This window comes from Rhamphochromis longiceps, linkage group LG14 (assembly GCF_057381845.1).
Source record: "Rhamphochromis longiceps isolate RC_006_pf linkage group LG14, R_longiceps_female_GT1.1, whole genome shotgun sequence".
Lineage (NCBI taxonomy): Eukaryota > Metazoa > Chordata > Actinopteri > Cichliformes > Cichlidae > Rhamphochromis > Rhamphochromis longiceps.
In genome coordinates, this window is record NC_140570.1 from 1,784,073 (window position 1) to 1,798,619 (window position 14,547).

Below are 14,547 nucleotides of genomic sequence, written 5' to 3' on the forward strand. Positions count from 1 at the left end.
AGTAAAACATGAAACTCACAGACTGTTTTACAACACAAACTCGGGGACACGAACAGAGCACAAGGGGAAGACACAGGTAGGAATGATAAAACACTGAACACCAGAATCAAACCCTAAGAACTAATACAAAATCAGAAGAAACTAAAGAATAATAACAATAAACTCAAAACAATGGGTCACCGCTCCAGGACCATGATGATAATAATAACCACTGCAGCCAAAAAGAGAGCCTGATGAGCCCAATTGTAAGTAAGCTATTAAGACTCGACTGTACGCTGTGTTCGTGTTTTTCTCTGAAACAACAAGTTCTGTTGGAGCAGCCTTTCAACGCCTCTCTCTGTCTCTCACTAGCAAAATTGACCCAGACAACAAAGTAAAGCTAGTTTTCCACTACGAGCCCGACACGAACCCGACGTATCAGCCAGAGGTCCCTTTACTACGGTTCAGAGCCGCAGATCTGTTTTATATACGAGATCACTGCAAAAAGTGCAGCCTTACCTAATGTCCACCTACTGTTACTCATTTATATTAAGATTTAAAAATCTAGTTGGTATTGGTATGAAGAGTAACCTTCAGTAACAACTGGAGAATTGTGGAAGTAGAGAAACAGGCTTGTAATATGTGAAGTGGTGCCTATCCCCAAATTTATGGATTGGAGACCAACTTTGAGTTAGTGTCTTGCCTAAGGGATTGAACCACCAACCTTTAATGTATCCCATATAACATCCCTTAATATATTAGTGTTTAGTGTTTATTATTTTACTATACTACTTTAATATACTATACTAGTACTTTCTTCATACCCGTATAATATAGATCAATTTATTTGTTTTTTGTCATTATTTTCTACTTCTTTTGTTCTTTGTTTTATGAATTCCTTATACAATGTATTTTTCTTTTCACATGCATTTTGTAAACCCTCAGTGATCTATGGTCAATCTGAATATTTTTACTTTCTGCTGTATTGTGTTGTTGAACAGTTTTTATTATATAATGTTACGTTGTGGAAGTACGTAAGAACGACACAAGAGCTCATCACATTGTTCTCCAGCTTTAATCTCGGCATCCCACATCTGAACTCACAACCTCCTCCTACATCCTCCTACAACCAAAGTAGTGGGCAGATCGATCCAAAAATCGATCGTATCGATACCAAGTCGGAGCAGTAAGCGTCACGTGATAGAGCGGTTGTGGCGTGCCAGACCTGTCGGCGGTCTGGTTGAATATTTGGAGCCTCGCTACCAACCCTGCATTTCATCTCCGAGAAAGTTATCCCAGAGAAAGCAAGTGTGTAAGTTCATCTCTGAATGTTTGTAAAGCGTTCCCACGTTAACCGATATATGGAGCGACTGCCTCTTCTCTCTCCCTCCCTCTCCTGCTGCTACTTCAATCATGAAACTGATCAATGATCAGCTGATCGGCTTTTCTGTTGCGAGAATTACATAGTTAATTCTTCAAAAAAGTTACTGAGGTTTGCAAACAAAGTTTTTTGCAGCTGTTTACCTAAAAATGCAGCCGAGGCGTTTTTTAAACAAACATTTCAAAATATTTATAGAACAATCAGCTGTTTTGCATCAAATCTGATGCCACACAAATTATTTGTGCCACTCCAAAAAATAATTTCTGTCCACTATGAGATGAAGGAGAACAACAGCCTGATACCTGCAGGCCTGACAACAGCAGATGTATCACTGCTGTAACACCTGTAACATTCAGCAGTCGCCTCATTGTTCTGACACACACAACAAAACTATTGACTACACTAAACACTAACTACACAAGATTTGCGCTAAACGTCGCAAATCTCTCACATCTCAAAACCGCCGTCACTCCTAATACTTCCTTCCGTTTCTTAACAACTAAATGCCATGTTTTGATTGAAAAATGTACCATGTCGACCAAACAATGGGAAAGGGTGGGGGGTGTTTTGGTTTCATCTTTGTTCACAGGCTTTCGAGTGTTTTCCTTATAAAACACAGTTTTTACCGTTTCTTCCCGCAGTAAATATAAACAACGATAGTATTCAGGAAGAAAAACAAACACTGCATTTTTTTTTTTTTTTTAAAATCACAACTCTGGTTTTACATGGCCGATCAACACAATTTAAAAACGGGTATAAAGTCCACACCTTTTCCGTCGGTTGTTCCGTCTGTCCTGCTCACATTTCCAATGGTTATACATAGGGCTGCTCGATTATGGCAAAAATGATAATCACGATTATTTTCACTGAAATTGAGATCTCGATTATTTGACGATATTTATTTAACCCTTTAAGACCTACTATAGAACCAAGTCCGCCAGAGCTTATATTATTTTTTTTACATGTTGTAGTGCCATTTTTGGGAGCATTTCAAGTTGCTATAAAACTGTTATAGCCCATATTTTAATAATATGTATGCATTAAGTCCATAGTAACTACATTAATTGCAAAAAAGTGCAATAAACTACAAAAAAATAGAAAATCGTTTTTGTTTTTTTTACATATATTTCTACTTGGAGAAATTTAAGAGGTTTATCCCTCAAAACTTTAAATAAAAAAAAGTTGCAAAAAAATAGTTTACAACAACAGGAAATTTATTTTGAGTGTCTTCATAGTTTTATTTTGGAGATACACCAATTTTTATATACTGCAGGAAAAACGAAAAAACAATCCTATGATGCAAATTTGCAAAGAAAACAGCATGTGCATCAAAATAAAATATTTCCAGCAGTGCAATTCGAGTTCTAAGCATCCCAGAAACTATTCAGAAAGGTCAAACATGACCAGTATAGGCTTTTAAGGCGTACAAGTAAAAAAAAAAAAGATTTTCCGCGAAGATGACATCACTTCCGGTTTCGGGCAGGAAATGACGGACATGCGATAGTTCGCGCTGACGTCTGTTTCACTGTGGGAAGTGTTACGAACAGCTGATCGGATCGGCAAAGCGTGTTTCTGGAGTATTATGTTTTTGTTCCTGCAAGAGCTTTTAATGCAGTTTTTGCAAAGCTTTATGTGGAAGGAAACCGTGACCGAGGACAAGCTGATGGCATAAGTTGTAAGTACAACTCCTCCGGTTTCATATGCAAAACAAATTATTGCGCTAGCTTACACGGTTCAGGTTCTACAGGGATTTAAAAATAGTTACACAAAACGGAGCGTGCTGCTCTGACCGGCTTTAAAGGGTTAACAATAACAATGTATTGAATAATGACTTTAAAAAATAATATAAAATAGTGTGCAACACCACTGAAGTTTTTTTTACCTCTCTTTTCAACCAACAGCAGTCACTCTCCTCTCCAAATAACTTCTGCTTAGCTTTCCGAGCTTCCCTCGGGTCCTCTTAATCAGCGGTCTCCAACCTTTTTTGCGCCACGGACGGTTTATGCCCGACAATATTTTCACGGACCGGCCTTTAAGGTGTCGCGGATAAATGAGGGAGGGGCTAATAATCGACTCAGTCATTTTTAATGATCGTTGAAATTCCAGATCGTAATCGTGATTAAAATTCGATTAATTGAGCAGCCCTAGTTATACACGTTGTCATTAACGTGGCTTCACTCCACATCAGCCACGCCGCTTTGCTAGCTAAAACACCGGTGTTGGCACATAAGGACGCTGTCATAGCCTGTCAACGACGTTGATTAGCTGCGCATGTACGTGAATGTGAATCGCGTGATTGGCTGGACTATGGGATAAGGTTATATACATACATAATACATAATAAATGTTTTAGTGTGTTAGTACAGGTGGCTACGGAACTGGATCAACGTCCTCCACAAGCACAGCGGCTGGAGCAAAATGATAGATTAACATAATTGGAACCAACTCCATGTACAGTGGGGCAAAAAAGTATTTAGTCAGCCACCGATTGTGCAAGTTCCCCCACCTAAAATGATGACAGAGGTCAGTAATTTGCACCAGAGGTACACTTCAACTGTGAGAGACAGAATGTGAAAAAAAAATCCATGAATTCACATGGTAGGATTTGTAAAGAATTTATTCGTAAATCAGGGTGGAAAATAAGTATTTGGTCACCTCAAACATGGAAAATCTCTGGCTCTCACAGACCTGTAACGTCTTCTGTAAGAAGCTTTTCTGTCCCCCACTCGTTACCTGTATGAATGGCACCTGTTTGAACTCATCATCTGTATAAAAGACACCTGTCCACAGCCTCAAACAGTCAGACTCCAAACTCCGCCATGGCCAAGACCAAAGAGCTTTCGAAGGACACCAGGAAAAGTATTGTAGACCTGCACCAGACTGGGAAGAGTGAATCTACAATAGGCAAGCAGCTTGGTGTGAAAAAATCAACTGTGGGAGCAATCATCAGAAAATGGAAGACATACAAGACCACTGATAATCTCCCTCGATCTGGGGCTCCACGCAAGATCTCATCCCGTGGGGTCAAAATGATCATGAGAACGGTGAGCAAAGATCCCAGAACCACACGGGGGGACCTGGTGAATGACCTGCAGAGAGCTGGGACCAAAGTAACAAAGGTCACCATCAGTAACACACTACAACGGCAGGGAATCAAATCCCGCAGTGCCAGACGTGTTCCGCTGCTGAAGCCAGTGCATGTCCAGGCCCGTCTGAAGTTTGCCAGAGAGCACATGGATGATACAGCAGAGGATTGGGAGAATGTCATGTGGTCAGATGAAACCAAAGTAGAACTTTTTGGTATAAACTCAACTCGTCGTGTTTGGAGGAAGAAGAATACTGAGTTGCATCCCAAGAACACCATACCTACTGTGAAGCATGGGGGTGGAAACATCATGCTATGGGGCTGTTTTTCTGCCAAGGGGACAGGACGACTGATCCGTGTTAAGGACAGAATGAATGGGGCCATGTATCGTGAGATTTTGAGCCAAAACCTCCTTCCATCAGTGAGAACTTTGAAGATGAAACGAGGCTGGGTCTTCCAACACGACAATGATCCAAAACACACCGCCCGGGCAACAAAGGAGTGGCTCCGTAAGAAGCATTTGAAAGTCCTGGAATGGCCTAGCCAGTCTCCAGACCTCAACCCCATAGAAAATCTGTGGCGGGAGTTGAAAGTCCGTGTTGCTCGGCGACAGCCCCAAAACATCACTGCTCTCGAGAAGATCTGCATGGAGGAATGGGCCAAAATACCAGCTACTGTGTGTGCAAACCTGGTAAAGACCTATAGTAAACGTTTGACCTCTGTTATTGCCAACAAAGGTTATGTTACAAAGTATTGAGTTGTATTTTTGTTATTGACCAAATACTTATTTTCCACCCTGATTTACCAATAAATTCTTTACAAATCCTACCATGTGGATTCATGGATTTTTTTTTTCACATTCTGTCTCTCACAGTTGAAGTGTACCTCTGGTGCAAATTACTGACCTCTGTCATCATTTTAGGTGGGGGAACTTGCACAATCGGTAGCTGACTAAATACTTTTTTGCCCCACTGTACATCTTAACCTGAAGAACAAGCTTTGAGGACAATCAATCTCCCTGAAGACAAAAGGCAGTACGAGAGGAACTGCGTTGACTTCAAGAGTCAACAAGGTGAACAGACAGCAACACTGCCCTAAACCTTAAAGGGTTCAGCAGCATGTACAAATACCATCGTGGATGGAAGCATGCACTCCCAATCACAAGCTGGGAGGTTCACCAGCCACATCACTGTGTGTGAATGGAATTGAGAATACTGTCTGAGTTTCACATTTGCCATACTGGGAGTTGAAATGGCAAAGGAAGAGACTGAAAAGAGTGAAAGACAAAAGGCAAAGCTGAAGAAGAACGGCCCACTGGGCCTCTGACACGCCACAACCGTGAACTGCTGCAGATGCAGGAGAGAGACAGAAGCTGTGAGAAGTGGGAAGAGAGCATAGAGAAAAAATGAAGTCTGTTGTTGTTAATGTGAGAACACATGGTAATTGGGTTGGAAAACTGTCTTGTCGAGGCAGATTAAAAGGATCGCAACAAAGGTAAAAATAAAATGCACACAAACACACATAAACAGAGAAATGTGAAGGAAAGGCAGCTTTAAGTACATGCTCTGCTGAATCTGCAGCTCCACTGCACACACATCCATTAAACCTGCCTACTAACACACACACATGCAATGAAGATCAGCTTGTTGTCTCTCATCAGTGTTAAAATAGTGTAAATTTAACAGACACTTGTTATCAAATGCTGAGTGTATCCACTGCTCTTCAGGTTGCAGGACAACCGTTTAACTTTTGTGAAAGGAAAAAAAAAAAAAGACAATACAAGACAATACATTTAGTTTTTAATATGGTAAATTGTGATATGCTTTCTGATTGATTGGAGCAACACAAGTAATTTACTGTATGAAGTAAATTCTCTTTTGTGATAATATTTTGAACTTGCATTCCTGTTGTCCTGTCAACTTAGTGGGTTATAAGCTGATATGCAAATTAGTTGATTGTTACAGGGAAAGATGACTCGATTATGAAACAAGTGAATAAGATGTAGCAGAGGGTTGAAATGAGTTCTGTGTTTCTGATGTATGGGTGAAGCTTGCACCCAGATACACACCTCTGAATACACAAGAACAAACTTGTTTTGTGAAATACATGACGACATGTTAATGAACAGAGGTAGTGACTCTTAAGTCTGATTTCAGACCATGTAAGCATCAGTTATTAATTAAAGCCAGAAGCAGTGACTGCGGCACTTCATGGCAGGTTCTAACCCCTACAGCATGTTGTTTCACCTCAAAGTAAGACATTTCCTGTGATTTTTCAGGCAGATTTTGGGGTTTTGTTTTAGTACCAGGCTGATTCTGCCAGTTAGGTTTGGGTTGTTTTCTTTTTGTAAGAGAAATACAGGTTTATATATATTTAGACATGTCCTGAACAAGGCCTAATATGTTTGTTTTTGTAACAGTGCACTTAGGAAAAAACCTGCCAGGTATCATCCCTCTGGGGTGATATTTTGTGTGTTGATGATTTAAAAGCAGGCCTGCAAGATTGGAAGTAAAAGTGCTATAAAATACTTTACTGAGAGCAAATACAAGGTGAGCTTCTTTAGATTACAACGGGCTTCTGAGGAAATTCACCTACCTAGGACACTGACCATATTAGATGGTAAGTCCTGTGTTTAAAAGGATTGTAGCAATTCAATGCATTTCAAAAGCAATAAGAATTGTTTTTATCTGCAGCTCCACTGCTAATGTTTTTTTCTCTGAGGGTCTTTGTGGAGGATTCGGCACAGACATGAACGAAGATGAAGCAGGATGTGCAGTGAACACAGAACATCTTAGTGTTGGGCCCATTATCATATCACAGTTGAACTCACAGTGTGAAAAACAAGTGAGTGACATTACCTATGAAAAGTCACTGGTTACAGTAGTTTTAAATAAAAACATGGGATGATCCATGATTTGGGCAAATTATGGCAACAGTAGTGTTTCTAATGATTTTGGGAAATAAACTGCACATGGCACACGTGTGCCTGTGGTGTTGGATGCCTTATTACTCCTATGACCCTACAGTTGTTTGCAAGTGTGAAGTTTGTATTTACTCACTGATTTTGGTTTCTAGGTAATTGTGGTGTGGATGCAGGCTCCAGGCGGAGCGAAGAGTTAGACCCACTAAACATGACATTAATACTAATTTTATTCTCTAACACAGGGTTTACTGGGCTGGAGTGAAGTTACTCCGGAGGAGAAGCCCTGATGTTATCTGAGAAATGATCTAACTAACCTTTTCCTTTTTGTTATTCTCCTAGTTCTGATGAGTTGACTCCTGGGAGAGACCATGTGTCAAAAGGAGGGATTCCAGGTTTAACATGAAACCTGGAATCCCTGGTTTCACGTTAAACCATGATTTTTCCATGATAATTTTTCCATGGCTTTTTACTGTGATTTGTGGGATTAACGGTTCATGTACAGGTATTAAACCTCTACAAGGGGTACAGACATCTTCAGATAAGGTTTTGATGACCTATAAGTGAAGTTCACTGAACTGAAAGGAAAATGTGGATTGATGTTGGTTAATATGTTTTCCTCCTAGTAAGGAGCTACAGGTGCAGTACCTACTGCAGCACAGTAGGTTTTCTACATTGAAACTTTAAAAACATCATCTTCAAATGTAAAACTTAAAGCTGATTAACAGCAAATTTAAGAAAAGAGAATGCATTTAATATCAGGTGTCAGAATACAGGAAACCTACAAGTCTGCTAGCTTTGTGAGGAACTAAATGAACTTCCATCAGTGACACTCACAGTGTCCTTACTGAAACCAGAAAAAGCAGAGTCATCCTGTTCATGGCTGATTCTTTTGAGTACATTAGTGAAACATGATACGTGACAAGAACACAACAGACGCTCTTTGTTTTTGTGCTTAAGAAAAACCCAAATGTAAAAGACCCCTTTTAGAAAGAAAATATTTTTATATGCAGATTGATTATGTGCATCAGTTTAAAAAAAATCATCCCTCTAAGCCACTCATCCAAGTTCATCTGGTTTCACCATGCTATATATAACCATGCATATTAAGCTTAACTAAAAGAGTCAAAGGAATGATTTGAAAGACTGGACACGGTTATTTGCTGTTTTTTCCAGTCAGATAAAGTGATCATCTGTTACTGCTTACATTTTTGATTGCCATTTGCTTCTGTTTTGCACAGAGTTAAACAAGCATGAAATGTCTGACTGCATCCTCTTTTGCTGTTTCTATGGTACGTGTCAGAAGGACAGTATAAAATCAGGAGTCAGCGTACGAACCAGCAGCATCTCAGAAGAGAGACTAAGCTACAGAAGGCTTAACCACAGCCATGGATACTGTCAAACATCAGAAAAAGAATACTTCAGGTAAACATTAAATGCTACTAGCTGCACACACTAACATTATTTTACTTAAATTATAACAATGTCCTTTCTGATTATGTTTTTTTCCAACAGCACTCAAAAAATCTAAGTCTGTGAAGAACATCAATCATTACACAAATGTACGCGGTCTGCCTTCTATCGAGAAGATTGTGAGCTCAGTGGAGGACACCCCCAGGCCCATCAGCACCCAGATCGTTGGTACAATCCCAGAATGGATCAAAGGAAACTTCCTGAGAAATGGGCCCGGAAAGTTTGAGATCGGAAACCACAAGTGAGTGCTGCGTCTTTGTGTGTTTATCCATTCGCTTCAGACATCATGAAGCTCACTCCCCTCTGCATTGCATCTATTTCTCTCCAGATTTAACCACTGGGTTGATGGCATGGCTCTCATGCACCAGTTCAAAATATCAAATGGGCAAGTGACTTACAAAAGCCGCTTCCTATCCAGCGACAGCTACCAGACTAACAAGGAGCACAATCGCATTGCTATATCTGAGTTTGGGACTGTAACCATGCCGGACCCCTGTAAAAATGTCTTCCAGCGCTTCCTGTCAAGATTTGAATCACACAGTGAGTATCTTGAAGACAAAGCAGCCTGTTGATGCACTTGCTATAGAATAAGTAATTCAAAGCTTTCTTTCCCTCTAGAGCCCACAGACAATGCCAACATGAGTTTTGTGACCTACAAAGGTGACTATTATGTCAGTACAGAAACCAACATCATGCACAAGGTGGACCCTGACACACTGGAGACTGAAAAGGTACCATGAGTGTAATGATATATGTGCAGCTTAAGTTTTAGTGGCACATGTATCAAACTGTAAAAGTAGGTATAGAAGCAATAAAAACTGCAAACCTTTTGTGCCATTGCATTTGTTTCTATTAGGTGGACTGGAGCAAATTCATTGCTGTGAATGGAGCCACAGCACACCCTCATACTGAGCCTGATGGTACGACATACAACATGGGAAATTCCTACACCTCGAAAGGTATTTAAGAAACATCAGATCCATTTCCACACTACAGGTTACGGATCAAAGATCTAACAGTATCTGGCATGACAGGATCATACTACAACATTATCCAAGTGCCACCAACCAAGAAAACAGAAGATGAAACCCTGGAGGGAGCCACAGTGCTGTGCTCGATTCCTTCAGTGGACAAGACCAAACCTTCATACTATCACAGCTTTGGTGAGCAAAAAGTCTCATGCAGTAAAGCATGCACATCTTGAATTTGGGAATAAAAAAAGCACAGGTATCACAATGGAGTGGTACTCTGAGTTGATGCATGGAATGAAAATGATTTAAATCATTGGTTTTCTTATAGTCCTATAGTCTTACTGGAGCTGAGTCCCGCTGCAAAGAATCATAAATAGAAACTTCTCATTTCGTTATAGCAATGTCTGAGAACTACGTGGTGTTCATTGAACAGCCCATCAAGCTGGACCTGCTGAAGATTATGACAGGCAAGCTACGAAGAAAAAGTATCAGTGATGGCTTATTCTGGGACCCCAAACTCAACACAATCTTCCATCTGATCCACAAACATACTGGGAAGGTAGGACTAACTCTAACAGAGTTTCTTTACTGCTTTTTGCCATTCTGTAACCAACTCTGTAAACCCATGTATTCACATACATCATAATCCCATGCACTGATCAGAAGTTGCCCTTGAATTTGCCCCACTCAGAGTATGGCTTAAATGTTCCACAAAGCACTTGGTCAATAGACTACAGCTCTGTGTGAACGTACAGTGGGGCAAAAAAGTATTTAGTCAGCCACCGATTGTGCAAGTTCCCCCACCTAAAATGATGACAGAGGTCAGTAATTTGCACCAGAGGTACACTTCAACTGTGAGAGACAGAATGTGAAAAAAAAAAAATCCATGAATCCACATGGTAGGATTCGTAAAGAATTTATTGGTAAATCAGGGTGGAAAATAAGTATTTGGTCAATAACAAAAATACAACTCAATACTTTGTAACATAACCTTTGTTGGCAATAACAGAGGTCAAACGTTTACTATAGGTCTTTACCAGGTTTGCACACACAGTAGCTGGTATTTTGGCCCATTCCTCCATGCAGATCTTCTCGAGAGCAGTGATGTTTTGGGGCTGTCGCCGAGCAACACGGACTTTCAACTCCCGCCACAGATTTTCTATGGGGTTGAGGTCTGGAGACTGGCTAGGCCACTCCAGGACTTTCAAATGCTTCTTACGGAGCCACTCCTTTGTTGCCCGGGCGGTGTGTTTTGGATCATTGTCGTGTTGGAAGACCCAGCCTCGTTTCATCTTCAAAGTTCTCACTGATGGAAGGAGGTTTTGGCTCAAAATCTCACGATACATGGCCCCATTCATTCTGTCCTTAACACGGATCGGTCGTCCTGTCCCCTTGGCAGAAAAACAGCCCCATAGCATGATGTTTCCACCCCCATGCTTCACAGTAGGTATGGTGTTCTTGGGATGCAACTCAGTATTCTTCTTCCTCCAAACACGACGAGTTGAGTTTATACCAAAAAGTTCTACTTTGGTTTCATCTGACCACATGACATTCTCCCAATCCTCTGCTGTATCATCCATGTGCTCTCTGGCAAACTTCAGACGGGCCTGGACATGCACTGGCTTCAGCAGCGGAACACGTCTGGCACTGCGGGATTTGATTCCCTGCCGTTGTAGTGTGTTACTGATGGTGACCTTTGTTACTTTGGTCCCAGCTCTCTGCAGGTCATTCACCAGGTCCCCCCATATGGTTCTGGGATCTTTGCTCACCGTTCTCATGATCATTTTGACCCCACGGGATGAGATCTTGCGTGGAGCCCCAGATCGAGGGAGATTATCAGTGGTCTGGTATGTCTTCCATTTTCTGATGATTGCTCCCACAGTTGATTTTTTCACACCAAGCTGCTCGCCTATTGTAGATTCACTCTTCCCAGTCTGGTGCAGGTCTACAATACTTTTCCTGGTGTCCTTCGAAAGCTCTTTGGTCTTGGCCATGGCGGAGTTTGGAGTCTGACTGTTTGAGGCTGTGGACAGGTGTCTTTTATACAGATGATGAGTTCAAACAGGTGCCATTCATACAGGTCACGAGTGGAGGACAGAAAAGCTTCTTACAGAAGACGTTACAGGTCTGTGAGAGCCAGAGATTTTCCTTGTTTGAGGTGACCAAATACTTATTTTCCACCCTAATTTACGAATAAATTCTTTACAAATCCTACCATGTGGATTCATGGATTTTTTTTTTTCACATTCTGTCTCTCACAGTTGAAGTGTACCTCTGGTGCAAATTACTGACCTCTGTCATCATTTTAAGTGGGGGAACTTGCACAATTGGTGGCTGACTAAATACTTTTTTGCCCCACTGTACATAAAAAGTATTTTGAGTGCTCAAATTGAATAAATACCAATATAGATTCCATATTTAGCAAGAAGATGGAGTATAAAATTTTCAAACAAGGCGGGGGTCACGTGATGCGTCGAGCTGAGCAGACGTGAGTTTATGAGCTCTGCACTGGACAGCTGTAAAATATTGGTATTTTAGCTCATTTTTGCCAACAAGTTGCCTCAAATATCTATATAATGTCTCTAGACGAGTTTTTCGCACACCCTGGATCAAGCAAAAAGAGAGAAATGAGCAAACGTGGAGTCAAAGCAAAAGCTAGCAGTGACCTGGTAGCTAGCAATTGCCCCGAAAAGAAGACCATGTGCGACGCTGAGGATGCACTAAGTACACTGCGGGATGACGTGATTGTGGACAAGGTGACTTCTAACATATCTAAGTATATGGATATCAAGATATCCGAAGTCATAAAGCCAATAAACGAGCTCACTGAGAAATTTGACAATCTGATAGAAAGAATGGAAACAGTGGAGCAGCGGGTCTCGGACTTGGAAGATGTCACGGCTACAAATGAGCCACGTATTGCCGCTCTCGAGACCCAGCTTAAGAAGGCCATGGAGCGTCTGGAAAGCTTTGAGAATCAGAGCCGGCGGCAGAACGTGAGGATTGTCGGGTTAAAGGAAGGCGCGGAGGGTAGAGCACCAGTGGAGTTTTTAAAAAAATGGATACCAGAAGTCCTGGGCCTTCAACAGGGTGCCATTACAGTCGACAGAGCCCATCGCACTGGACCACCTATGAGGCTTACCGGCACGGAGGGACCGCGTGCAGTACTGGTCCGGCTTCATTACTACACCGATACACAGAGGATTCTCCAGGCTGCCAGGGCTAAAGGTACCGTAAACACAGAGGCAGGAAAAGTATCCTTCTATCAGGATTTCTCCGCCGAGGTGGCTCGAAAGAGAAAGGAGTCGGCGAATGCGCGTAAAGCTCTCCGAGAGGCGGGGATCAAATATTCCTTCCTTTATCCAGCCATCATTAAAATATTTAACCCCGATGGCACCAGCATCTCCCTCGCGACCACCCAGGACGTCAAGGACTATGTGAGCAAATTGCCAAGACCTAAATAAACTGTTGGTGCACGACAGCGTCATTGTAACGTAAGTTACAAACTCGAGGCTTACAGCATTATAGTATTGATAATGAGCTAAGGTATAGAGACTTTGATTTTTGACATAGACTCCAGTGCAGGGATGTTACGCGTTTGTGGCCCCCCACAGCTGTACTTTAGAGTAGGGTACATCTAGATGTGTAATTTATTTTTTGTTATTTTGTGTTATTTGTGTTGGGGAGGGTTGAGGCTTCCAGGCTTTGTGTTCAGGTTTTGCTGGGAACCAGTGTTCTTGTTTTATGCTCAATTATTTTGGTTAATAGGCTCAGACTGGTTAAATGTAGATTTGGTTAAATATGTAAACAGCACAATATATACATTACTTTTCCTATATGTCAGTTAAGATAAGTACTTAGAATGTTAAAGGGTCCAACAATGTGGTGAAAAAAAAGTCCATTTTAAATTCTCTGAAGAAAGATTTGACTCACATTGCTTTTTTGCAAGAAACCCATTTGACAGATGATGAACACAGAAAATACTGTAGAGAATGGGTTGGTCAAATTTTTTTCTCATCCTACTCCACAAATAAAAGGGGGGTTATTACCCTTATACACAAAAATCTTCCCTTCAACGTTATAGCCACTCACAAGGACAATGAAGGAAGATATATATTGGTTAAAGGGATGTTGCATGGGGAAACTGTTCTCCTAGGTAATATATATGCGCCGAATGCACAGGATGGCGAATTTTACACGGTATTATTTAGTCAATTAGTGGACATGGACTGTGCTAATATAATATTAGCGGGTGACTTTAACTGTGTTTTATGCCCTAAAATGGATACATTTCCCCCACAATCTATCTTGACCAAAAACTCCAAAGCCCTTTGGCAAATTATAAATGAGCTTGACCTTATAGATGTCTGGCGACACTATAATCCACTATCTAAGGAGTACACTTTCCATTCTAACCCTCACTTGTCAGCATCTCGTATAGATTATATTTTTATGTCCAAGTGTATCAGTCAGTTAGTTCAGCAGGTAAATATTGGTCATATAGGTCTCTCTGACCATGCTCCTGCACTCAGAAAAATAAAGGTGCCAACTGGAATTAAAAGTGGTTCTTTAGACTGATGCCATAGAAGAACCTTTTTTGGTGCCACAAAGAACCTTTCAAACAAAAGTTCTTTGAAGAACCATTTCTTTCAGTGGTTCATTGAAGAACCTTCAAAGGTGCCCCAAAGAACCATCAAGAAATGGTTCTTTGGGGCACCTTTAAAGGTTCTTCAATGAA

At 41.1% G+C, this 14,547-nt stretch overlaps 2 protein-coding genes across 4 annotated transcripts in view; one reads left to right on the top strand and one right to left on the bottom strand.

The window, feature by feature from the left end:
- The window catches only part of tex12 (testis expressed 12), a 73,948-nt gene that overhangs the window by 25,780 nt on the left and 33,621 nt on the right, over positions 1-14,547 (bottom strand). The gene's annotated exons all lie outside the window — the stretch shown is intronic.
- The window catches only part of LOC146653387 (carotenoid-cleaving dioxygenase, mitochondrial-like), a gene marked incomplete at its 5' end in the record, with an annotated part of 28,034 nt that continues 22,354 nt past the window's right edge, over positions 8,868-14,547 (top strand). The window contains 6 exons of the mRNA XM_085380497.1: positions 8,868-9,079; positions 9,167-9,378; positions 9,457-9,569; positions 9,695-9,797; positions 9,873-10,001; positions 10,208-10,368. Of these exons, the coding sequence (XP_085236623.1) occupies positions 8,868-9,079; positions 9,167-9,378; positions 9,457-9,569; positions 9,695-9,797; positions 9,873-10,001; positions 10,208-10,368 (930 nt within the window). The remainder of the gene's footprint in view (positions 9,080-9,166; positions 9,379-9,456; positions 9,570-9,694; positions 9,798-9,872; positions 10,002-10,207; positions 10,369-14,547) is intronic.